Consider the following 26,483-nt stretch of genomic DNA (forward strand, 5'->3'; position numbering starts at 1 on the left):
AATAAAATGACATTACCCAAATTATTTTTTTCGTTTGTAGAATATTATAAATTAAAGATTTTTATCATGTATATATCACTTAATCATCAATATATTTACATTTATCATCGATAATATTAGATCTGAAAGATTAATAGAGGTTTTTTAGTCATTTGTGAATGTATATTACTTATTAATATATACAATGCATTATATATATATATATATATATATATATATATATATATATTTATATACATATATATATATATATGATTTTAAATAATATAGTAAAAAAGTACATGTTGCAAATGTTATTATCAATATTTTTTCTACTTTTGATATTCTTCAAAGTGGATGATATTTGAATATATCAACAGATTTATAATTAAAAACAACTAAATGTATATATAAAAATTTTAAAAATAATTATAAAAACAGATTTAAAAAATTGTAATAATTTAAAATATCGCGCACAAAATATGAAGATGTACCTTGATAATATCATACATAATATACATAATATATATGTATATATATATTATATTTATCTTTCATATATATTACATATATAAAATTAAAATGTATTTCATTTTTATTAAAAATGTTTTGAAATATTTTATAAAAAAAATTAATTTAAAAAGTTAGTATTATTTTATATTAATTAATAATTCTCTTGGAAATAAAAAACAGTACAATTTTATTAAAATGCAACGTTAATAATCAAAAACAATGAAATAAATAGTAAATTATCCTGATTAATACTGTGTTGTGTGAGATATATGTGATGCAGTATTGACTATACAATAATTAAAAATGACATTTTTTACGGTTAATATTAATAATAATTATCATAGAACGACTTTTTTCTTAAAAAAATAAATGTCTCAGTTTAACAATTATTCTGTAAATGAGATAGACAATGTAACTATATTCGATAGAAAAATAAAGATATAACACGTAATTATATAAAACATATATATGCGTATGTAATAATAATATATACGCATCCGCGCGCGCTCCAGTTATTCGCATCTATTTTCAATTAAAATATAGTAAATTGTTCGATGAAAATGGGTAGAATGTAATATAAAACAAACAAATGTATTTTTTATAACACATTTTTCATTGTCTTATAAGTCTATGGTAATTAATAATTAATAACAAGAAAAAAAACCTTTTTCGTCAATGTGTGTCTACAGTAATTATTAAAAGATATAATTAGCAAATTACTATGTTGTATATTCATTTTGTGTAATAATAAGTAATAATATAATTGTAATATTTTTTCTCCGTAATCATAGCGCGATATCTCTCACGTGCTCAATCATTTCTACAAATATAATATGGTATCTAATTCTTTATTTCATGGAGATATGTATATATATATATATAGTCAGTATATACATACATACATATACATATATATATAATCTATTTAGATTATTATCAATCTTTTCTTCTTTTTCAATGCTATTTATGTGTATATATATATATATATATATGTATGTATGTATGTATGCATATATGTATATTATATAACCAAATACTAAAAATACAAATGTTTTGCATATAGCAGGTTTTAAAGTCATCAAACCTCACCCCAATCTGGTGATCTTAAAACACACATCCATATACATCATATAATATTTGCAGCTTTGCCTACAAAATTAAGGAGCTCATCAAGCGACTATTAATAATATATAAACAGACATAAAGTGTGATCATTTATTATCGGTATAATTCTCGTAGATTGCGCGGAGATAGTAGTATTACACTTTACATCTTTTACGAGAGGACCACAATATCAATACCAATTATTTATTGAGCTTTTCATACCTACACCACTTCTTCAACTGTGTTGAGTGCCAACAGCTATCCGACATCTGATCTTTGGCGCATTATTAATTGCTCTTACACGCGCATATATATATATATATATATATATATATATATATATATATATATATATGCATGCATTACACACACACATACAGAGACACACACATGTGATTACACAGCAGAGATACTTTAAAAGCTCCTTAATTATGCGAGCGCGCTAAATATTCGCTTATCCTTAAGATATTCATATTTACACAAAGATCTCATCTTTGTTTATAGTCTATACAATCATATAAATGTAATATTCAATGATAAAATTGTAACATAATAATGCCTAGCATATCTATCTAATGTGAAAGAGAATATTTTACACATCAAAATTACAATATTTTTCAATTATTCTTGTATATTCTGCAATATTAAATTACTATATATTACACTCGATCCTATTTATGTTATAGGATACGAATTAAATCAAACCCGCAAGTCGTGTATACCAATTTCTTCGTAGTTTTATGTACAATCAGGTTGTAATTTCTCATCCGAGTAAAATAAGTATACTATTATATACAATATATAGATCCAGCAATGTCTAATAGAAATAAATTCTGATAAACAAGCAATATTCTAATTAAATAACTTAAATCAATATTGAAAGTAGGACATAAATTCAACGAAACTATAACCCAAGAAGCAGTCTGTCTCTTAATTTGTTGGGTATAGATCGATGAAATTCTCTCCTATTTGAAATATCATTAAATTCGGTATTTATTACGAGCGTGAGAGAAGCATTTTTCTATTAAAGTGCCGCCTGGTAGCCATCGAACCTTTGGGAGAAAAGTATTGATCAGAAAATTTATATGCATACTATATAATTGAGCACTGTACTTATCATACTTTGTACATTCTATGCTTGTAACAATTGTAGCGCGCAATAATCTTTCTTTATCATATAATAAATATTTACTTGGTCTGTGATAAAAAATCGCATATTTTTTTTTATACAAAATCATATATATTCAAAAATGATCATGATAAAATTGAGTCATGTAACTTTTGATCCACAATTTTTAACATACATATATTGACAATGATATAATTTATAATCATAATCACACAGATGAGAATATTCTAAATAGAATATATTTAGAATATTTATCTGAATGTACTTAAAGCTTTCACGAAAACTGTTTATAGAATATTTAACACAGATATTCCAAAGTTTGGAGAAAATTAAGAGATATTTAAAGAGAGGAACATAATAATTAATATTATATAATTAATTAAGATAAATAATTAAAATTAATTAATTATTAATATTTATAATGAATAAAGTATTATTTACTAAACAATATTCTAAATTTCTGCTGCTTGAAAAGAGAAATGTTAATTATCTCCATAATAGATTTATAAAACATTTGGACAGTGCTACACGATGATGACTACTCAGGCTCAGCTAGAATTCTCAACAGCACACACATAATACACACAATCACACACACACACACTCTAGCTTTTTCTTTCTCTCTCTCTATATCTATATATATATATATATATATATATATATATATATGTGTGTGTAAGTTATATTTATACAATATAAAACTAGATTATCTGTTCACAAAAACAATAATCGATATAAATCACATACATAGATCTTATGTATACGTATGCACATATAATTCAATGTAGTTCTAAATTTGTATAAGAAGAATAAGTATATTTTAATTACATGAACGCGAGAGAATAATTATAATAATAATGACAATTACGATTTTTATTTTTGCACGTTATATATACTTCAATTATTACTAATTTAATAAAAATTTAAACAGTTTTTATATATACACAATAGGGAGAAAGGGATGTGCTTTGTCCATCTTTACAAGAAATTATTTACAAAATATATTCATTCATATATTACCTATATCAAATTAACATTGTGTTAATAAGTTTTCTTATAATAATTATTCTTATCATCTTCGCATATTTATGCATATCTTCCAACGTTCACTGTGTGTATGTTCATATTTCATAAATAAAATAAATCCTTTTTAAAAGTTCTATATCCCCATTTCTGAATATTATACAGGGTGTCCCAGATTAATAGGGACAAAACTCATGTGCAGATAGAGTGGACCAAACTGAGTTGAAAAGTCCTTTATCATTTTTTTTTGTATAACGCTTAATAAAAGAATTATTATTGAGTAAAGTCTGGCCAATCATCGTTGATCTTTAGCCGGACGCACATTGATGAGCCGCGCGCCTGATAATGTGCGTGAGCGCTTAACTGTTACATGCGGCTCACCGATGTGCGCCCGGCTAAAAATCGGCGATGATTGACCAGACTTTATTCAATAATAATTCTCTTATTAAGCGTTATACAAAAAAAAAAATGATAAAGGACTTTTTGACTCAGTTTGGTCCGCTCTATCTGCACACGAGTTTTGTCCCCATTAATCTCCAAACACCCTGTAACTCAAGACGAACTTTTTACTGAAAGACCTGTTTGACGAGTTTGAAAAATGAAAACTTACAATAATGTAATTACAAACTTAATTGCTAAGTTGTTGATTAAAAAAAATATACACGTTTCTATAACTACAAATGTAAATATTACCTTTCACATTTATCAATATTATTACATCAATGTGTAAATTTATTATTCTCAATATTCAAAATGTAACAATTCTCAATATATCCAAAATATAATCATGTGATATTATATATAGGTATTTAATTATCTAAATACCAAATCAACAACTCAAAAAACGTTTTTATCTTTTGGATAGGTAAGTACAAAAAATGTTATTACTTTGTATCTTGAACTTATAGCAAAAACTAATTCGTGTGAAAAATTCGTATGATACTGTTACTTTATATATATGTGCTCTCTTACACATGCATATACAAAAAACTTTTAGAACAGATAGATGACACACAATAAATAAATATGTATACACAAATTAGACATACTTAAACAAAGTCTATCAGCAAAATCGTCAGAATAGCAATCTATAATCCCCATAAATTTATCCACATATTTATAAATATGTATTTTACTTACGGCAGTACAGTCAAATTCACGTTTTTGACACTTGAAAAATTTGGACTTTCTTTTACCGCTTCTATTTTATAGTGATACAATGAACGAAAGAAATTATGAGAGAAGATGATACCCGAAACATAAATAGTTCGAGTTTGAATTTTCTTAAATCTTTCTAAAGCTAACTTGAAGTTTTTTACATCTAACAGACGATAACGTTAGAAAATTGCACATCAAAGAATGAAATTTAGTTCTTGAGGCTAGAATGAAACATCTAACTGGTAAAAGAAAGTTACATACAATGTCTCGGCAGTTTTGAGTTAGTTCAGTTACTTAGATTATAGTATATAATGCATTGTGAGCAAGTCAAATCTGAGTAACTAAACTTTGCTGTTTATAGGAGTACAACATAAATGAAAACGCTAGACGGTGAAAGAAAAGAATAAAAGTAAATTGCTTTTATTTTGTTCGCTATTCTTAAACATTTAAGAACATAACAATTAATAATTAATGACTTATTAAATATACAAAACTCTCTTTAAATGTTACAACAATATAATTCTTATGATCTATGCTTTAGAGAAAAGAAAAAGACGAAAAGAAAAAGGAAAGAAAAACGTAAAGAACGAGCAAGAAAAAAATTGGAAGGTACTATCTTTCTTGTATGACTAACTTAGTAGCAGCCAACAAATCTTTTATAGCACAAAATGCTTTCACACACCGTCTAGCATTTCTTTTTTGACACAATACTCCCGATACATATACAGCAACGTTGTGCGCTAATGTGACGCATACAGTTTCACCAGGTGGAATTCAGCCACACGGCGATCAAATACCCGTTTATGTCGGATTTACAATCAGACAGATGATAGGCCTTGACGAGCGACGGTAGCTAATCACTGTCAAGGTCACTTCCCGAAGGTCATTTGTTTTCTCGGGATATTCGTCTCCGTTTCGCCTGCTCCGCCGTCTCCGCTGTTACTAAAACAATGTTTGCCCGCTGTACGAAATGTTTTCAATTAAAATAGTATGCAAAACATACAGCTAACATCTATAATCATTATCTTTCATTAATATTTAATATAAATTTTATTATATTTGATATATCATGCTAAAAGTTGTGGAAAAGAAAGATAAAAACAACGTAGAAAAACTTTGTAATTTAAGCAATAAATTAATATATATATATATATATATATATATATATATATATATATATATATATATATATGTAAATATGTAGATATGTATGCATGCATGCATATATATGTGTATATGTAAAATATTTTCTTAGAATATAAACAACATAGTTATTGAGGGATAATAAATTGACACTTGCAAATTTTTAAAAATCGAATATGATTGCCTATGCCTTTTATAGATGAGCTATTTTAGAATAAATTGTTTACATACCAGCACCACTACGAGTTTTCCTTCTGTTAATATCGTCCGAAGTTCTGGACGCACCTCTAGTATTGCTTGCTGGAGTAGCTAGCGGTGAAGCTGTATTCTGCCGTACAGATCTTCTTGTCATTACTTCGCCCACAGATTCGTTGCTAGATACAGAAGTGCCTCGTAATCTCTCCTTCCCGACAGTAACTGCCATCGTCGCCGCCACCGCAGCCGTCATCGACGTCGTCGTCGTCGTTATAGTCGTCATCGTTGTCGTCGTTGTTGTTGTCATCGTAGTCACCGTAATCATTGTCGTCGTTGTTGCCGTCGTTGTAGCCATAGCCGTACTCGGCTGCTTGGTAGTTAACAAACGGCTCTCTCTTTGCATTCTATTATTGGCATTGAAATTTAATATATTACTGAAATTAATTTGACTGCCAGAAACAGCTGTAGTTTAAACTCGTTCTAAAGTAACAAAATTATCTTATGTAATATAATTCTCAAATCTCTGAGATTCGTTTTCTTTTTTTAACTTTTTCTGGGCATCATAAAAGAATGCATCAGTATTTGCTTACTTTTGATCTTTAGGCTTTGAGGAAGCAGCGGATGTTTCATCTGACAATCGAACTCTTGCTTTTCCTACAGATTCAATCAATGGTTCATCATCAGACGAATCTACTTCTACCACAATGGGACCTAAAAATATAAAAAAAACGCTTGTCACATAAAGTCTGGCCCAAATATTATAAATCAGACAAGTACAAGAGATAAATAAATTTATAGAATTAGAAATATACATTAAAATGAAATTGAAAGGTTATTATATCTCAAATATTGCAGTATTCAATATTTTTCAATATTTCTCATTTCAACAAATCACTAATTTGGATCACTACATTTGTGCATAGTTGATTTAATACAGTTTTCATTATTATAAGCTTATATTCTTTCTCTCTCTTTCATAATATAATAATTCTCAATATCAATAAATTTTTTTGATATATGTTATAATAATTTGCATATAAACAGTCCTGTTTTTGGCAGTCCTTAATTTGTCATATTATAAACTCTATACAGATCTAAAACCATTATATATATAATATATATAGGGTGTCCACCTACCACTTTTAGCTGATAATGAGAAATTCCTTAGTGAATTCGAGATTTCCTTAGCGAAAATTTTATGAAAGATTATTTTATTTGCTATAATATATATATATATATATATATATATATATATATATATATGTGTGTGTGTTGTGTGTGTGTGTGTAGTGTGTGTGTGCGCGCGCGCGTGTTTCACGCAGAAAGGATAAATTTGTAATGTTTAAATCTTCATAAAATTAGGCAGTTACTTCATAAAATTTTCGCTATAAAAAAGAATTTTCATGCAACTTCAAGTTTGTATAAAAATCGATTAATACTTGATGTGCTAATAGTTAAACAATCTGTATATATAGAAAGATATAAGTGGATAAAAAAAGGAAAAAATAATTCAGACAAAAAAATTTTTGTAAAAGAGAACTCCAAACACTACTCTCTACACACAGAGAAATAGCTTAAGAAATAAATAAACACCTTTCTTAGCTTTTGCCAATATGTTGAACCCCTTCTTTGATTGCTCTTCCTTGCCAGGCACTTGTTTCTTTATAGAACCAGCCTCTTCTACACCCATGCAAGCTTTAATAAGTTCTGCCGCATTCTCTGAGCATTTCCGTTTACCTGGTCTTGGCTGTGGATCTTCAGCTGTACTCGATGCAACGGAACTCTCGCTCTCTTGTCTTTTCCGTTTCCCTATTTTTATTGTCGCATTAGGAGACAATTTCGATACCGTTAGTTTTGGACTTGCTTTCGCGTAGGGTGATATACTACGGCGTTCCTCTAATTTATTAGGACCGTGGGGGCTGCTTTTCGGAGTTTTCGCGATATCCGGGCTGTTCAACTTTTGCGACCTAGTTCTCAATGACCTCTTCTCATTGTTATCGTTCGGAATATCTATTAGAAGCTGTTCCAGCAACGATTTGGGTGGTCTTTTGATATACTCCTCCGAATTGTTTAGCCTCTCCACAAAATGTCCTTCATCGTTATCCTCTATACATATAATATCCTGTCGTCCTTCGAGTTCTTGCTTCCTCCTGCGTTTACGCTTGAGATGTTCTACTTCGCTTGAATCTACTTCAGGATTCTGAGCTGCCGGGCTCGGAGTTTCGTCCCGTTGTAGAACCACAGGATTGGAGTAGGTGTACAATGGTGGTGTAATTCTGATAGGCTGCGGATCTTCACCGAGAGGCGACTGAATACCACTTACGCTCAGATCACTCGAATCATTAACCATCTTTTTAACTAAATCGTCCGTCACTTTTTGAAGATTTACAGAAGGCTCTCTGAGCATGATCTGACTCTGATGACTTTGTACATTACATTTCTGATTTTGTTCGGTGCACGTTTCTAACTTGACGGACTTTGTATTCAGTGAAATGTTACCATTTTTTGAAACCTCGAACCGATCGGTTTGCCTGGTATCATCTACTTTTACGTTAATTTTAGATTCGACTTTGATTTCTAGATTGCAACTCTCACTATTCGAGCAAGAATTATCCGTCGACGTGTTAGTATTGTTCGCGAGCACACTATCGAGTTTTATCGTGTCAATTTTACTATAAGCAACGTGATTTTGTATTATAGGCACACCATTATTATTATTATTATTATTATTGTTATTATTATTAGTATTATTATTATTATTATTCTGTCCGTGAGGTTCATCACTTAATCTAATTGCACTGTTACTTTCTACAATCGCTTTCGTACTGTCTTCAGATACGCTTTCCACAGTTCTCAATTCTTCATGCGTAGAGTTTGTCTTACCCTGATCATTTTGGTTAACAGTACTCTCTAATTTAACACTAGAATTATCTTTATCGGAGAAATCCTTTGCTTGGTGCGCACATTGTAATAAGTTATTATCACTATTCATACTGCTGGTTATGGATGCTGTTACAACAGTCATTGTTCCTGTCACTAAAGGACTGGACACACTTTTGTCGTTACTTGCTGTGTCTAAACTAGCAATCAAATCACTATGTCCAGTTCTTGAAATTGTCGATGATTTTTCACTAGACACATTCTTTGTATCATGCTCACTGGAGTTTGATATATTGCGATTCAACTGGTTTTCAAGATAACTCATTACGGACACAGGACTTAACCTTTGCGGACCACTGGACTTGAGAAGTTCCGAATGGGAATTTGAACACATATCACTACTACTAGTTGAGGAAGGCACGTTCTTATTGGTGGTTGATAAGGTGGGTTCCCCCTGTATTACATTCTTGGCGCTGCTCTGTGTTACTGATTCAGTTGCCGATGCCGGCCTATGCAAAGGTGACTCTCCTTGATTTGGTGATTTTTCCGAAAGAGCATCCATCGACTCGATGCCCGAGTCTTCACCGCCCCCGTTACTGCCGACTCTTTCGATATTCGCGTCAACACCTATAATAGGTACTGTTGTATTTTCAAGTAATTTTTGCTTGACCTTTGCTTCAGTCACATTTATTTCACCGATAGGCAAGGTCGGCTTATTTGCAGGTGCATCAATGTTCTGGGATCTAGAGACTTGGTCCACCGAATTACCGACTACTGTATTGCCTGTAGTCTTCAATAAACTAATCCTTTGCGACGCACTATCTATTTTGCTATCTGTCGCGGATCTGTCAATTTGTTGTTTTACAACATGGTTTTGAATTGTCTTCTTATGACTAAAACTCAACTGTTCGACTGTCTTGTGTCTATTCATAATGGAATTTACTTCACTCTTGGCAACCACATGATTTTTTAGCTGCTGACCAATGTTTTGATTTTTAACAGTAGCAATATAATTCTCCCTATCAGATTTACATTTGACAGAGAGTATTCTAGCCATAGATGGCTGAGAATTTTTTATCGTGGTCTCTGTATGCACAGGTGTCTTATTCTCAGGATTGTTAGATGTATTTCTAGAATCGCCCTGCTGCGCCGAATTTGTCGATTTTAAACCAGTATCGCTCTCAAAGGATAGACTGATATTTGTTTTCATACTTGGTATTGTATTTGCAGAACATTCAGAAACTGCCTTCTGACTGTTAAAATGTGTAATTTCTGTATTTGGAGATTCTAGAACATATTAAAAAATTAATTATTTTAAATGTACTTTTATATATAAATATATAAATTTTGTTATTATTATATTAAAATAGAAAAAAAAAAAAATATTTTTACCTCCTAAATGCAGATCTTTTTCATCGATTAAACTTAACCGCCTTCTTTTATCTTGACTTATTAAGTCTTTTTTTATGCCATTAAGCTCTGTTAATCTGGGAGCAACATTAGTCAGCAAATTACTTTTTTCAAGCGCTGATTTATTAATGTCACTATCGCTTGTTCTCCGAATTTCGCCAACCTTCTTGACTGTATTAAAATCACTCCCAGTTAAAAGTGAATCTGATTTTCTTATTGATTGAGTTGTATCACCCTTATAACCAAGTTTTCTCCATTTCACTTGATTATCTAAAATTCGGCCTCCTGATAAGAGGTTTTGTTCCCGATGTAAACCATCTCCAGATTCTGATTTCTTCTTAGAATCCCTTCTTTTTGTTTTACCTGTAATAAAAACATTATATATAAAATGGAAAAACAGATATAATTAATAATTATATATAAATTAATTATTAGATATTTAATAAATTCCCTCACCTCCACCTATTTTATATTCTTGCATGTGATTTTGTGCGTCAAGATCCATTTGACTCTTTGTTAAAACTTGCGAAGTATTTAAAGACTGATTTACAATTGCAGATTTATGCTTCGAAGGAGATGGTATTCTACTATTCAACGGTATATCATCTACGTCGCTGTTTTTACTCGAACATGGCTTAATAATAGTACTAGTTTGTAGTCGTGCGGCATCCACTGGTAGTTCTTGTTTTAAGGCATTGGGTTTAGTCATAGCAGTTTGCAGTATATTACCCATTTTGCAAACGGCATTAGCATTGTTTATCATTGTGGAATTGGACAAAGGTAATTTTGATGCAGATGAAGTGCCTATGATCATATTTAATGGTGATTTCTTTTGCAGCAATTTGTTACCATCAATACATTCTTTCTTCTTCAATTTACCTCTCCTCTTGGTTAGCTCACTCTCACTTTCACCCTTCAGAGACTTCTTTTCTTTCTTTTTTTGTACTACTAAAGCGTTACGTCCTCTTAAAGAAATGTGTAACGGAGGCACTCGGAGTGGTTCGTCACCGTTCCCTGTATTTGGAACACCACTTGTGAAAATTTTATTCATAGATTTATCAGCTTTTCGCATGGGCGGCGTATTCACGAAAGAAACGTCAACTTTGTAAGCCGGTGTAACGGGCTCGGATTTTTCTAATTTCAATCTTAGTTTGATTTTCTCTCCCGGCATCGGACTATGCGCAGTCTCTCTGCTAGATTTTATTCTGCTATGCTTTAAACTTCCTTCGCTGGCCGTGGACTTGGCCGTTGTCTCGGAATCAGATTGATCCGTATTTGTCGTCGTGTCGTTTCTTCTTGAAAAATTGCTGTCCGCATCGTCGTCGGAAAATATAGAGTTTGATCTATCGTTTGATGGAGATGGAAAAGAGAAGAAGTCATCCTGATTATCTACTGCACTCTCCGGCTCCGAATCTGAACTTTCACTGGGCATTGGTTCCAAGTGTCCTGTTAAAGGATTGATTAGAAATTGTCGTATCTTCCCGGTTGAAGTATACTCCGGTTCTGGCTCCGGACCTTCTTCTTCCGGTTTCGAAGACTCGGAAGTTTCCGTTTTAATAACAGACGACGAAGCAATGCTAGCATTAGAATTATTTATATGAGACCCACATTGAGGAAAGGCACCTGAAACCTGATTCGAGACTGATACACGTGTGGTATTGACTTGAGCACCTTGCGGAATAGAATTGCTCTGTGCATTCCATGTGGTCCCATTAGCATTGCTCGTTGAGGGAGATTGATAATTTCTACTAAGGATATTTTGGCTCTGTCCATAACGAAAATCAGTACTCGCGCTAGTGTTAATATTCATGTTCTTTACTTGATTGTGATGCAATTGTTGTTGTACATTGAGAGCCTGATTTTGTTGATTTAAATGCGTTTGCTGCGGGACCGGTTGCCTCGGATAGGATGACGGGGTTTGTTGACGTTGACTGTTTAAGTAACTTAGCCGTTGTTGCGGAACGCTTAAGCCTACTGTCGAATGTTGTAGCAATTGTTGATTTTGTTGTAATAGTGACTGATTGCTAAGAGATGTGGTTTGCAACGATGTGTTTATATTTTGCTGATGAAGAAGAGCTTGCTGCGTCGTCGAGATTTGTGGGACAATTTGTTGATTTATTTGTTGTTGTTGCGTGAGAAGCTGTTGCTGTTGTTGGAGTAAAAGTTGGCGTTGTTGTAAAGGTGTTCTAATTTGTTGTCCATTTACCGGGTGCCTGACAGAAAGTTGATTCTGCATTTGCATCTGTGAATTCCTGTAAGCCAATTCTTGCCTAATGTTGGGAAACTTTTGCTGAGTTTGTACTTGATTGTGTAAAGTCGATGTAGCTTGCTGCTGCATCTGTCCACCGGGCGGCACTTGATGCACTGTTTGAGGCGGCATCATATTTTGTCCGGTGCTACTGCCGATTACATTGACCGTATGTTGTTGCGGTGGAAGCGACGACGGTTGATTAGCGTTAACAGTCGCGAATGCCGACGATGTAGAAGTTTGGGATAAGTCAGGAATAATCGTCGTCGTTGTCGTTGCTGTCCCTCCAATCAAGTCTTCGCTTCTCAAAGTATCCAAATTCGGAGGCGACTCGTTAGGCGACGGGAGATCTTTCCTTCTAACTGTAGGCTTCTTGGTAGGTCTCATACGATTAGTAAGTCCAGAATTATCGATAACAGCCGGTGGTAACATCTTCTGAGTAGATACGACATTATTTGCATGTGAACCAGCATCATTTTGTAAAAGATTCACGAGTAATGGACTGGATAAAGCGACCTGATTTCCGCTACCATTCGAACTCCCTGCCAAATTAGTACTGTTGTTTGGTGACAGACTAGATGTTGTAGCAATCGTCGTGGGCTTAAATTGATTCGTTAATTGTCCAACGGTAACGACCGGTTGAGTAGTCGTATGACCGGTCGTTAATGCCGTAACTGTCGCCAAATTTTCCTGAGATGGATAAGGGGGCGGCGGTTGCGCATGGTGCTTGAATTGCATTGTATTCTTAATTGTTGTAATCTGCGATTCGCGATTGTGTATTGCTTGGGCAGCATGCGTCATACTGGCAAATGGAAAAGGACCATTGTAGTTGTTCCTAGGCGATGCATTAGAATTAGTTACTTGCTGGTTTCCAGAAATGCCAACATTGCTCGTTGACGTGGATTGGACTGATTTCGCAAGAAACGGTGGAATAGGATCACAGTCAGTAGGTGCAACTACATTTGGAGAACGAAATTGTGGAACTTTCTCCGACGATGTTCCTGAAAGAAAAAGAAATTTCCATGTACATTTCTATGTGCAATTCAACTCATTGTGTATGTATATATATATATTTTGTTTTCATTAATTTGTTTTACAATTTATAAGAACTTACCAGCTGCTATTATTTGAGCAACATTGCGTAGCGCTGACGAAATGCTGGTGGAATTACTGGGACCAGGCAAAGCTGTTGAAGGATTAGCATCAACCGTAGCTGTGTTACTAGTAACATCGCCTTGCGATTTTGCTCCGCCATCTTGCGTAGTTCCAGAATGCAGCACAATTTCTTGTGCATCTCCACCAAAGCGACTGGCTATCCTCAAAGATATTACCTGTAAAAAAATATAATAATACATATGTGTATGTAAATAATATTTCTCTCAACTATTTTGGATTATAGATTATAAAAATTTATAATAGATTATAAAAATTATAGATTATAAAAATATGATGATAATAGAGTATATTGTAAGAAAAATATATAATCAGATATTTATTACATAAATTACCTGATCTCCTTCGACCTGCACTGAAAGTATGCCAAGTTGTGTAAGAGTTGGAGAGCCCTGAGCTGCTAACTCTCGAAGTCGCAGAGCAGCTTCTCTGGGTATTGAAAATGTTACTCTGACAGAATTCCATGGTTCTACCTTATTGACTTTCAGCCCATCTCCTTTTTCTATAAATTGTAAAATACATAAACTAAACATGGACTGCTTATTAATATATTATTTAAATAAAAAATACATTATCAATACACATTATTTTGTTTAGATTATCAAACTGTATATCAATTGGTTTACCTTTGCAAAGCAAAGCATTAAGACGGTCAACAATAATTTCGAACTTCTGAGGAAACTTTGGATCCGCAAGATCACCTTCGCATGTTACCACCGTCTCAATAAGATCACCATCACTATCTGCCGCCATGACTGTAATATTCATTATTATCTTCTAATAATAATAAATAAATTTATCTTTATATTGTAGAATATATAATGGTAAATGTAAAATATATCAAATACATATTAATACAAAAAATTATTTTTAATCTTTGCCATGTTTTAAAATGATGAAGTAATAGTGATGGCAATGCTAATGTAATATTTGTGATTGATATTAATAATAATAAATTTAATTATATATTTAATTATATATAATTTAAAAAATTATAAGAGAATGTATCAAATAAAAAGAAAACAAACAAAATTAAATAAAAATTAAATTTAAGAAATATTCATTTTCCTATTTTTTTCTTCTATCCCCCTCCTCGCCCTTCTCTGCCTGTTTTACTTGTCTTTTTCTTGTCACTCTCTTTTTCTATTTCTTATATCATAAAAAGGTATTTCTTTTATCAATATGTTTTTTATCAAATTGTCATCAAAAAGTAATTTGACAGATAAATCTACTTATTCAAAATCACAGAACTTAACAGCTTCAAAACAGTTTCTAAAATCTACTCGATAATATTCAAAATAATAATCAACTATAATAATCATAATAATCTCTTACTTTCAAGTTTATCACAATAAATTATATAAAAATCATATTTATATATAATAAAATATACGTACCAATCACAAATCACATAACTACCCAGAGAGTTTCAGAACGCCTCAGGGTGTTGCTCCAATATGAATGTGTGTATGTGTGTGATGATGAGATGTCGTGTATCAGTTGTACACCGACAGCCCCAAATCACACCAATATTACTAATCTTGTTTACTGCCAAACAGATAAAAAATTAGAATAATTCAACTATATAAAAAACAAACAATATTAAAATAATTGTATAATATAACACCTTAATACACATATAAATAATATAATATTGTTAGGTAATATTATACATTCCTAATATATACACATGTGTGTTAGCAAAATATAATATTAGAATTTGCAATATAATAATTGATACATAAAATATATCAATAAAAGTTTTTTTTTAGTCTCTCTAAAGCCTCTAAAATAGTGATATGTGTGTGTGTATTTAAATGTCTTACGTATCTGTAATAAAATAATGTACAAGATTATGAGAACAAGTTTGCATTATATTTCAGAAATATTTTAAAATCTCAGAAATTTAATTGAATATAAATGTAAATATATCATAAATACAACATACATAAAAGTAATAAATTAAAGTTAATACAAATTTTCTAAACTTATTCTTGCAATTTTAGTATTTAGACAGTGGAAATTAAAAATATAACAAGAAAAAGAAGAAAAAAAAAAGACAATCTTATACATACCACATAATTATATTGACATAGTTCTCTTTAGCTTATTATATGCCAATAATAATGTGTAAAATATGACACACACACACATATGCATATATCTCTTCAAGAAGAATATAATATATTTAATATTTTGCGCGTGTGCATGCGTATTAAAATTTTAAATTTTAAATGTACGGTGAATAAAATTTTTATTAAGCGCAAAAAAAAAAAGGAAAAAACTTTTCAAGACAGAATTCATCCATATTATGTAGAGATAAAAACATTTAATGACAATGACACAAAGAGAAAGAGTATTTTCGAGGAAAGGTACCTATTATTTACTATACAATCGATAAAGCTGATGGTGCGAAAACGACAAGAAAATGACAAAAACATGGGCGCATAAACAAAAAGTGAGGCCCACTGAGCGTTACTAGGTTATAATTTGTGCGCGATTTCCGGGAAACCCCCGAACGATTTCTGACGAAGAATCCTGGACGCCGGTGGAGTCTGCCGAGGATATTTTGTCGATCGTACGCGCGTACATAAACGCGAAACGATCCCTGACAGGCCGTCTCATCATCCGCGAACGGCAATTAAAATCCACGGGTGCACAAGCGGCCGCGGGGGCACCCGTGCGCGCTTTAACAACGTTAGGAAATAGGTTATAGATCGCATTTTTTTAGCTGGGCGCGAAACGCGGACGTGCATATCGACGTGGATCGACGGTTTCGTAGCGCGAGACGGCCATCCCGACGGGCAACGTAATGATTTTCGTCGAAATAAGGCATCCAGACCATCAGATATCGGGGGGGGCCCACCATTTTGTCCGTCGGAGGAGGTGTACGTGAAGTGGGCTCAAGCATGCTCAAAGATAGACACCGCGAAAAGTCGGAATTATTTTTATTCCCGAGCCGCATCCGTTACACACGGCGCGTATACACACTAACTTAACGTAATCGTGTGGATCCGCGGCGGCCAACGGGCTCGGCTGAGCGGACCTCACTTCAGCCGTCGCGCACAGCGCCGATTTGATACCGTATGAACACAGGAAAATTTCAACGTTACCCCATTTCTTTCCGACACTGTGCGGGATTTCACGCGTCCGTACAACACGGAGGCACACCGCCCGGCCACTGGTCTTAATCGGAAACACACCGCGCGGCCCTTATTTCACTCTCAGCACACAGCGCGCGGCAGGGATCGCGAAAAAACTCGACATAATCGCTAATATAAAGAGACAAGTCATAAAACGCCATGAACAATAACAAGGTGCCGCCATTTGCAATGCGTACAACTGACATGCGCAAATCAATCGCGCGGGGCACGATGGGTATTTTACGAAGCGCGCCATCTTGCTCGATTCTCGATCGCTTTATACATATACATACGTGATATATGTTCCCTAACCTCGAAACGCTTCGAATTCTTCCTTATTGCTTGTTGCGTTTCGATCTCGATGATATTGTCACCAAAACTTTCATGTAAATGCCAATTATCATCGAGACCAGCTTAACGTTTGTCGCATCTTAATGTCAATTTTCGTCATAATATACAGATAATGCGTTTACTATTTGCTTAGCTAGATCGCATCATATATATATATAATTAGATAAAATAACGTTCAAATATTAAAGTTATTACAAAACTCAAATATAAATCTGGATATTATATTGCATTACATCTCAGAGTTAAAAACTTTATCTAGTAGGTATTCAAAAGATATTCACAAATATTATAAATATTGACACAAAGTTAACAGAATCTTTATAATCATTAAAATAATCTTTAACAAAAGCACGCACATTTATATACACATTATATTAGAATATTGTATACAAACTATAAATACTTTGATATAAATTTAATGAAGATAAATTTCAAATGAGAAATCAACAAAAATAAAAATAGCCAACAATATTGTTTTAAAAAATTTATGTATATACAAATATATAAGTCTAAATACGTAAGTTTATTTATTATAACATGTACAGAGATATAATATATAATTTTGAAAAAGACTATTTTTCTTTTTCTTACATCTTTTTAAGTTCTTGCCTACAATAATCTATGAATCTTCTATTTGTGCATGTAAGACTGCATAAGACCGGCTTCATTCATTATTTGTAATTTTTTCTCTGCATCATAGGTTCTACAAAACAACAATTTTAGAAATGTAGCTGAGTAACTTGAAAATCAAGTAAATATATATAACAGATCTCATTGTATTAAGATGAAATTAGAAGATATAATAACAATTTATATAAAATTAAAATATACTTGTAAAAGTCAGCATATGTCCGTTTCCTTTTATCACAGACAAGTATTTTGTATAACAAAGTCCCACTGATACTGACTATCGCCATTCCTATAAGGTTTTTTTTAATCTGCGCCGCATGAAGACCACGGAGCTGAGGTTTTGGCAATGCAGACATCTGAAATTTACAAAATTTTCATATAAAAAATATTGTTTTAGTCAAATTCATTTATTTACATAAATGTCACTAAAATTTCAAAGCTATAACAAAGTTGTTGAATATTTTACTATTAAATATAAATTATAGCACTTATTTAATTTTATCAATTGTTTGATATTTTTTGATATCACAAAATGTATATGATTTAAAATCTTTGAAGCGAGATAATATTGTTGAAATATATATATGTATATATATTTCAACAATATTATTATCTCGCTTCATAGTTGAAATATTTTCGAAGCTCTTGTCTCTTTCTTTTAAAAGTGTTACAATATACAATTTGCGTTTAAGTAATATAATGTTTAATACTATATGTGAATATGCGGAATATATATTATATAATGTTTCATGATTCTTAGCTTATTCTCTTGAAAAGGTATTCTATGAATCGTAAAAGATAATTAAGTTAAAAAAATATCTTGCCTCGAATAATTCGTTTATGTCTACTAAAAAGCTGAACACAGTTAAGTCTAAATAATATTTCGTTCAATTTCGATAATTAGACAGATATCAACCGTTGGCCACAATATTCGATAAAGTGACGTCAAAGCATGTCCGTATTATACTTCAGACTTTAGACCTGTTTCCAAAGCACAATAGTGAAAGATCTCAAGTCTGTTCGTTTTGCAGGCATTCTCTAGAACTTTCTGTATTTGAAATGAGATAACGTATACTGAAGAGAAAAAAATGCAAAAAAATACTGTCATATATATTACAAATTTTTAAAAGGAAGAAACAAGACAAATGGATCTTATGTTGGATTCTTCATGTTTCTTTTTTTTTTGAAAATTTTTTGAACATATATGTGATCAGCTTTAAAGAAAGAAAAAAAGAGTTAAAAATTCGCTGAAAGATAAATCTAAGAAATTTGCATTTCACATCGGCAATATAATTTCATTAAAAGCACATAATTTTTTTATATAGATATATATTAAAAAAAAAATCCTGACGAAATATAATAGTTAACATAAAGATTTATTATTGGCGAGAGAGTTGGACAAGCCAGTTTTAATACATCATCGAAATCAGACATTATTCTATTTTCGTCGATGGTGGTTTTTTATGGCCAGAATTAGATAGTTTCCCGTGTAAAAAGAATTTATATCACCGAAAGGATTCAAAGCTGGACGAAATGCATAGTATGAAGAAAGATTCTTCGTTTTTTATCCGATGTAATTGTTTGTACGGAATTGATTTTTGATGGACTGCATCTCAAGAATTGAGGTCGATGCGTAGCTTGATGCGACGTTTCGTTGCGCAGCAAGCAACAGTGACCAACACCAACAGTGACCAGTGCCAGTGACAGCTGACTAATGTAATGCATAACGCGACGCCTGTCCTCGCGTTCCGTACACTTGTACTCATTTTGTACCCACGGCAAGACCTGTGCACAACATTACGCACACAATATTGATTAATATTAATGGGGAAGAATCATCATTTTCCCAATAGGAAGAACTAATTTCTGCTCTTAAAGTGTATGTGATGTTTATCATTCGTTTATCAGTGTGCATATTTTGTGCAAATTTTCCCTCGAGCGAAGTATAATCTAAATATACAGTATATCTGTAAGAATACATGAATCGATATCATTGTTGTTTTATCAACGAACTTATCTTTCTCTCTCGGTTTCTTTTTATTTATATAAAAGATAAATGTGAACGATATGTGATGTATGTGTGTAATCGTGTTTTAATCACATTTTTTTGTCACATACAATAAATTTAAATTATTTTGTATATAAATATTGGGTTGGAAGAAAAATCGTTAGTTACTTTTTTACTTTTTTTTTTGTTTCTAATAAAACAATTAAAGTCCTCTATTGCCAATATAATATTATTTTCCTTCCAACCTATTAATTTGTACTGAAATTAAAAAAGTATAAATAATGCTGAAAAAGTTTTTTAAGACTCATTTACTATATTTTTTTAAGACTCATTTACTATAGATTTGTTATAAGCTTTTTTATTTGAATTTTTATCAATTTTTACCTTCAAATAATTTCATGATTCTGGAAATTATATTACAAATTTTTTGTAGATTCTTTATTAGATTAGAACTTTTTTAGAAAATGTTATTTATCTTTAATATTGTTTGTAAGATAAATATACAATAAAAAGAATAATCGAGATAAATGATTTGTATTTTAAAATAGTTTTCAGAATTTGTATCAGAGCTGTTGCTCTGTATCAAGCGATCATGGAACAAATGATTGCATTAAGTACACAAAATCCATTGTCTATATTAGTTAAATTTGGTATGATGGCTTGGAACAATAGTTGTGGAATTGAGAATTGCTCTGGTCATGGAGAATGTCACAATGGGACTTGCTTATGCGAGGTAATAATTTTATTATTTGTTATGTTAAATCATCCCAAGATGATATCAATGATATGAATTTTATTTAGTTATTATTCTGTTTTAGATTCAATTTGATGGACCAGAATGTCATATTCCAAATCTAAGTTATTACATTGCTTTTGCTACAATCTTTTTTTTATTAGCTTTTGTTTGCTTGATACAACTTGTTATGTGTATTGTTGCTGAATGGCAAAGAATGAAGGCACCGTCATTTTTGAGAGCATGCAGGGTTACTACTCAGAAAGTGTTATACTTTGTAGTTTTTCTTGCATCAGTTATACGAGGTGCATATTTTACATCACCGGTATGTACAAACAAATATACTTTATTAAAGGAAGTTTTCTCACACACATTTTAATGCATTTTTAATTTTCTTACAGACTTCTTTCAAAGAGGGATGGTCCAGAAGTTTGCTGTCAGCGTATTATCCACTGCTTTTGAGTGGATCATCATTGATTGTTTGTTTTTGGGCCGAAGTATTTCATCTTAGAGATATACGATGGGACAAACCTCAGTTTTTATCAAAATCTTTTCTGGCTTTTGTTGTCTTCAACATAATAACATATTCTCTTCTATTAGCGGAGTTTATCACAGCTCAAAAATATTCACAAGAAGATCAAGTAAGTAACGGAATGGAAAATAAAATAGAGCAACTAATATGCATGCATGCATATTTGATCAAAATAAAATTCTTTTTTGATATTTTTTAGAGTTTCTATACACATGTATTCAATGGCTGTTATGCAGTGCTCCTGTTCATTGTAGTGGTTTTATTTTTGATATATGGAGTGGAAGTCTTTTTCAAGGTGTGTTTCTTTATATCATAATATTTTATAGTATTGCAGTTCAAAATCTCAAGTTATTTATGATACTTTTAACTTAGGTTCGTGGTGGATTCTTAAATGAATATCGAGTCGCTTCCATTGCAACAAATAAACGTATAGCTGATGAAATAAAGATCCATGCAGAGGATCAAGTAACAGCAAAGTTGTTTGATCCAGTTCCATCTACATCTACAGCAGAGCCTTTACATATGCAACAAGTGAATACATCTCAATTACATCAATCAAGATTTGGATTACTCTCTCAAGCGTTTATGCTGTTCATAATCGTCGGTTTTCTATTCAGCGAAACTCTCAGTGAATTTTGGAAAACAAAGTAAGGAAACAAAGAGAAATACAATATGTGTGTATATTATAAGTAATTCCATATATATAAGTTATGCAATATCTGAATTTGTCTTAACTTATACACTTTTATTTATGTCTTAGAGTTCCATTATACAGCAGGAATTGGCATGATGTTGTATTTCGCGTTATTGAAGTTGGTGTAGCACTGTGGTTTCCCTGTGTTTTATGGAACTGCATGAGGTATGTGAACTATACTTTTTATGTATATATTATAATAATAATATAATAATAATATAAACTTTCTTGTTTTTATAATATACTCACATATATTTACGGTGCCATTTTTTTCATTTTTATTTCAGTCCGGAACAATTGTGGATTCTAAATCCGAAGCGTATATTGAAAAGATTAGATTTGGATCAGGGGAAACATATAAAAGAAATTGAACTGCAAGAAAAGAGTGCATCTCAAGATACCGCGTTTCTTTCTGCAGACATAGCATCAATCAATAACAAAGATTGTTGGATTTGTTACGATAGTGATAGACAAGATGCTGGTCCATTAATACAACCATGCCATTGTAGGGGTGATGTAAGTGCTGTACATCATGATTGTTTGCGTCGTTGGCTTGTTGAGGTAAGATAATTATAATGTCTTATTTTAGATAAAAGTTGGTTTTGGAGCACATTGCATTCTGTAAATTTTAATTTTTACATTTTTCTTCTTCCTTTAGAGTTCTATCAATGCTGACAGCCTCATTTGTAAAGTTTGCAATGCAAAGTATAATGTTGAACATGCCAGTCGATTAGATTGGCAAAATAGTTTAACTCCACGCCATTGTCTACAAACTATTGCTATTGTTACCATGATGTGTGCATCTTCTGCTGTCTTATGGGTAGTTATTCAACTTGTAGAAGGACCCATCATCAGAATGCTCGCAGCCGGAACTGCATTATTGATTATGTATGTCTGCATAAGGTAGGAAGTGTTAATCTTCTTTAAAATTTTAACATTGATGCTGTTCAGTTTATGCAGTTAAAGTCGCTTGTTTCAGATTCTTGAGTTTGAACACTGTTATAGCATATCAACGGGCCAAAATCTCGTCGTTAAACATCGTTAACAGTGATAGTGAGAGTAGTGGGAGTGCACATGTTACAACAATTAGTCACACAATTTCTGTGGATGTGACAAAATCGGATGTGGCTACAATATAATCTACACTTGCCATTGCATTATAAAATATAGGTATGCTTCCTGCTTGAAATAAATTCAAGATAGGAAAACTAAATAATAATGTAGATGTGTATATTTGTTTTTATAAACATATACAGTGGGTCCAAACTTTCGAGCCGAATTTTGAGATTTTATAGGAAATTTAATTCTGAACAAAAAGTTTCCTATAAATATGGATTGAAAAATGTTTTCTTAAAAAGTTAGCATCCAAAAACCTCTGAAATCATTTATTATATATAATAATATTATAATAATCGTGATTTCAGGATACATTTTTACAAATATAAGGGAAAATAATGTTATTTAACAAGAAGTGTAAACAAAAGTTGTAGAGAATTAAATTAATTATCTTTCAAATGAGATCAAAATGATTGTAGTAATTTCCATTAGATTTTGAGATAATCAATTTTTTTTATACAAAAAAGTGTTTTTTTGGCTATCAGCGATAAGGCTTTTTAAAAAGGTTAGTTATCTCAAAATCTACTACAATATACTACAATCATTTTGATTTCATTTAATTAAATTTTTTACAACTTTTGTTTCAATACTTTTTGTTAAAAAACGCATACTTGATATTTGTAAAAATGTATAAAATAACCGTAATTTTAGAGATTTGGGCGCTAACTTTTTAAAAAAGCATTTTTGGACTCATGTTTATAGGAAACTTTTTGTTCAGAATTAAATTTCCTATAATCTCAAAATCTAACCGGAATTAGGCCCATTCTGTATACATATAGTGACAATGATGACGCAGTACATTTTCTCAATCAGAATTTTTATATATTTTTTGTAAAATAACAAAGTTATTTTATGAAATATACATAAAATACTAAGAAAAAATGTACTATGCCTACAATTTCAGAAGGATAAAACAGTTGCCAAACTTTCATATTTTGTCTCCTGATAATTTGATTATACATTTCTAAATGAATAAAAAGCAAACTAATTTTGGGTAGAAAGAGATCCCATATTTTACATTATATAATGTATATAATTCATTGCATTACATAATATTTGCAAGATTTCATAAGATAAAGATAAAGATATGTTGTATAACTTTAGTTTAATTATTTCGTTAGTGTATTTTTTCTATATATTTTCTATATTTCATATTCGTAAAGTATTATTAGAATTTGTATGGTATGTCAATTGTTTCAAAAAATTGCTTTGAGAAAACTTAGCACATATACATATTACAATTAGCATATTATATATGCATAAATATATATATATATATATATATATATATATATATATATATATATATATAAAATACATACAGTAATAATATTCATCATAAGCAATTATAATGTTTAAAGAGACAATGGTTTTTGAACTGTTTAGATATCAATAAGATATTATATCATTGATGCAATTTATACCTAAGTATTTATAATTAAGTGAATTGGGTAATTTATGTTAATTGAGTAATTTACTAATTGTTAATACTGATTTAATAATTTACTAATAAGTATTCGCGCGGAAACTACGAATGTTATATATTAATAGAGTGTCATATATAGTATACATATATAAGTTCACACACACACACACACACACACACACACACACACACACACACACATATATATATATATAGACACACATAAAACTTAACAAATAGGTGTTTAAAAAATATTGATGAAAAAAATATTAGGCAAAGTTGCAGTGTCTTAGAGTATATACACTGTTCAGATATATTATTCTTTTCTATGCAATGGCCCAGGAAATTAAAGGATTGTTTTTTTTTTTTAAACAAAATTGTATATATTTTTGAAATGCCTAATTACAATTTATATTAAAAAGAATAATGATTATAATCATTCAGTGCTAATCAAAGACATAAATACTGAAAAAGCTGAAATTGTATTAATATTGTCTAATATAATATGTTTTTAAATCATCATTTTTGAAAATATTTACTTGTTTCATTTTACGCGCTTCACTATGTAGATTTATGACATACATGCATAATAGTTCTATCTTTCTCTTATATGTATATAAATAATTACATACCTCCTTTCTTCTCTCCTTCGATAGAAAAAAAAATCGGCAAATTTAATTTTACAATTTTTTTTTTATTTTCGATTATTTTATCTTTTTTTTTATTAAAAGATGTATTATCAGATTAAATAACAATCTATATAAGTACATAATAAAAACAAAGCTGCTATATTATAGATTGTATTAAAAAAAATGTAATAGAATAATATTGAAATGTCCCAGTTGTATAACAATGACGAAGAACTATGACTAGATTATATATCTTAAACAATTAGATTAATAATTTAGTTACATTAAAATTTACAAATTATTTTATAGAGAGTTTAAATTAATATTGTTTTCATATTAAAGACTCTTTCTCATACATAAAATAATTGTAGATAATATAATTTGAGTGTGTAATTTATATAGTTATATATGAGCTATATACTATACTATACATATAAATTGATAAAAAATTTTAAACATCTTGTTTAGGAACTTATTTCTTCTATAACATTTTGTGTTAAAATAATAACGTATTATATACCATGCATTATGCTATGTAATTCTAAAATTATTATTGATATACTAATAATTTTAAAGATAATTCAAGAATATTAATAATACAGTAATGATTAAAGACTCCATATAAATATTAAATATGAATTTTGAAAATTCAGCTTATATTTTTTTCTGTATAATTTTCTAAAACAATATTTTAAAAAGTTCAAGAAAATGTAGTATATACTATATACACAATACAGTTGTTAATACAAGTATATTCTTATATTATAAAAACATGAAATTGTGCATTAATAATGTGCTCATCTATTGCAATAAGTAAACGAATAAAGTTCATTTATTCTTTAGTATTATTATTCTTATTATTTTATTGCATAATAGTACATGTTAATTATGTTAAAAGTTATGCACTGATTGGATCTTATTATTTGAAGTTATATCTGATATTGTTACATCATACTTTTATGCATACAAATCAAAAGTTATAACTATTAGATAACATTTTATTTTACTTGATGGAAAGAGCAGATTTTTTTTACTTTATGTAAATTTAAGATGAATAATTAATTTTTTTTATGTTTGTATTGTATGGATAAAAGTTGGATATATTATATGATAAATATATCGTCCTCATAATACCGGTGTATCTTACATTCACAATTATTAAATTTAATAAATATATGTATCAGAAATTTATTAAACACAATAATAGTAATAAGCTGTGATAATAATGTATAATATAAGATATCTATATTAATGATTATATAATAA

General features: G+C 30.6%; 3 protein-coding genes and 1 long non-coding RNA gene across 6 annotated transcripts in view; 2 read left to right on the forward strand and 2 right to left on the reverse strand.

The window, feature by feature from the left end:
- The window catches only part of LOC126859472 (uncharacterized), a 27,322-nt gene extending 1,579 nt beyond the window's left edge, over positions 1–25,743 (forward strand). Inside the window, exon 2 of the long non-coding RNA XR_007688820.1 lies at positions 24,805–25,743. This is a non-coding gene — a long non-coding RNA (uncharacterized LOC126859472). The remainder of the gene's footprint in view (positions 1–24,804) is intronic.
- LOC126859325 (serine-rich adhesin for platelets) lies at positions 1,694–17,272 on the reverse strand. 3 transcript variants are annotated; one of them, XM_050610477.1, is made up of 12 exons: positions 17,069–17,272; positions 15,353–15,503; positions 14,582–14,710; positions 14,291–14,457; positions 13,897–14,113; positions 11,414–13,783; positions 10,991–11,338; positions 10,517–10,897; positions 7,838–10,411; positions 6,835–6,955; positions 6,281–6,648; positions 1,694–5,867 (listed from the first exon to the last, which is right to left on the reverse strand). In XM_050610477.1, the coding sequence occupies exons 3-12, from the start codon at positions 14,706–14,708 to the stop codon at positions 5,776–5,778; spliced, it is 6,765 nt and encodes a 2,254-aa protein (XP_050466434.1). In that variant the 5' UTR covers positions 14,709–14,710; positions 15,353–15,503; positions 17,069–17,272; the 3' UTR covers positions 1,694–5,775. The 3 variants fall into 3 exon arrangements, with proteins under 3 accessions (XP_050466434.1, XP_050466425.1, XP_050466417.1); XM_050610468.1 differs by having other exon boundaries at positions 1,694–5,848; positions 10,991–13,783; XM_050610460.1 differs by having other exon boundaries at positions 10,991–13,783.
- LOC126859462 (cytochrome c oxidase subunit 6C) lies at positions 17,954–19,065 on the reverse strand. The gene is made up of 3 exons (XM_050610780.1): positions 18,904–19,065; positions 18,281–18,435; positions 17,954–18,152 (listed from the first exon to the last, which is right to left on the reverse strand). The coding sequence occupies exons 2-3, from the start codon at positions 18,433–18,435 to the stop codon at positions 18,080–18,082; spliced, it is 228 nt and encodes a 75-aa protein (XP_050466737.1). The 5' UTR covers positions 18,904–19,065; the 3' UTR covers positions 17,954–18,079.
- LOC126859374 (uncharacterized) lies at positions 19,533–25,677 on the forward strand. Its single transcript, XM_050610639.1, has 10 exons — positions 19,533–19,958; positions 20,636–20,820; positions 20,906–21,145; positions 21,222–21,461; positions 21,552–21,647; positions 21,725–21,999; positions 22,113–22,211; positions 22,334–22,607; positions 22,705–22,949; positions 23,026–25,677. The coding sequence occupies exons 2-10, from the start codon at positions 20,680–20,682 to the stop codon at positions 23,183–23,185; spliced, it is 1,770 nt and encodes a 589-aa protein (XP_050466596.1). The 5' UTR covers positions 19,533–19,958; positions 20,636–20,679; the 3' UTR covers positions 23,186–25,677.
- Positions 25,744–26,483: the final 740 nt, after the last annotated feature.

The sequence above is a fragment of the Cataglyphis hispanica genome, chromosome 1 (assembly GCF_021464435.1).
Source record: "Cataglyphis hispanica isolate Lineage 1 chromosome 1, ULB_Chis1_1.0, whole genome shotgun sequence".
Lineage (NCBI taxonomy): Eukaryota > Metazoa > Arthropoda > Insecta > Hymenoptera > Formicidae > Cataglyphis > Cataglyphis hispanica.

Excerpts from the sequence above, each read along its gene's own strand:
- LOC126859325 (XM_050610460.1), bottom strand. The coding sequence starts at position 14,708 with ATGGCGGCAGATAGTGATGGTGATCTTATTGAGACGGTGGTAACATGC. Across the intron at positions 10,898-10,990 it reads AGAATATAAAATAGGTGGAG|GTAAAACAAAAAGAAGGGAT; the intron begins GTGAGGGAATTT and ends TTTTTATTACAG. Across the intron at positions 6,956-7,837 it reads ATTGGCAAAAGCTAAGAAAG|GTCCCATTGTGGTAGAAGTA; the intron begins GTGTTTATTTAT and ends TTATATTTTTAG.
- LOC126859462 (XM_050610780.1), bottom strand. The coding sequence starts at position 18,435 with ATGTCTGCATTGCCAAAACCTCAGCTCCGTGGTCTTCATGCGGCGCAG. Across the intron at positions 18,153-18,280 it reads ACATATGCTGACTTTTACAA|AACCTATGATGCAGAGAAAA; the intron begins GTATATTTTAAT and ends GTTGTTTTGTAG.
- LOC126859374 (XM_050610639.1), top strand. The coding sequence starts at position 20,680 with ATGGAACAAATGATTGCATTAAGTACACAAAATCCATTGTCTATATTA. Across the intron at positions 21,462-21,551 it reads AATATTCACAAGAAGATCAA|AGTTTCTATACACATGTATT; the intron begins GTAAGTAACGGA and ends GATATTTTTTAG. Across the intron at positions 22,000-22,112 it reads AGTGAATTTTGGAAAACAAA|AGTTCCATTATACAGCAGGA; the intron begins GTAAGGAAACAA and ends TTTATGTCTTAG.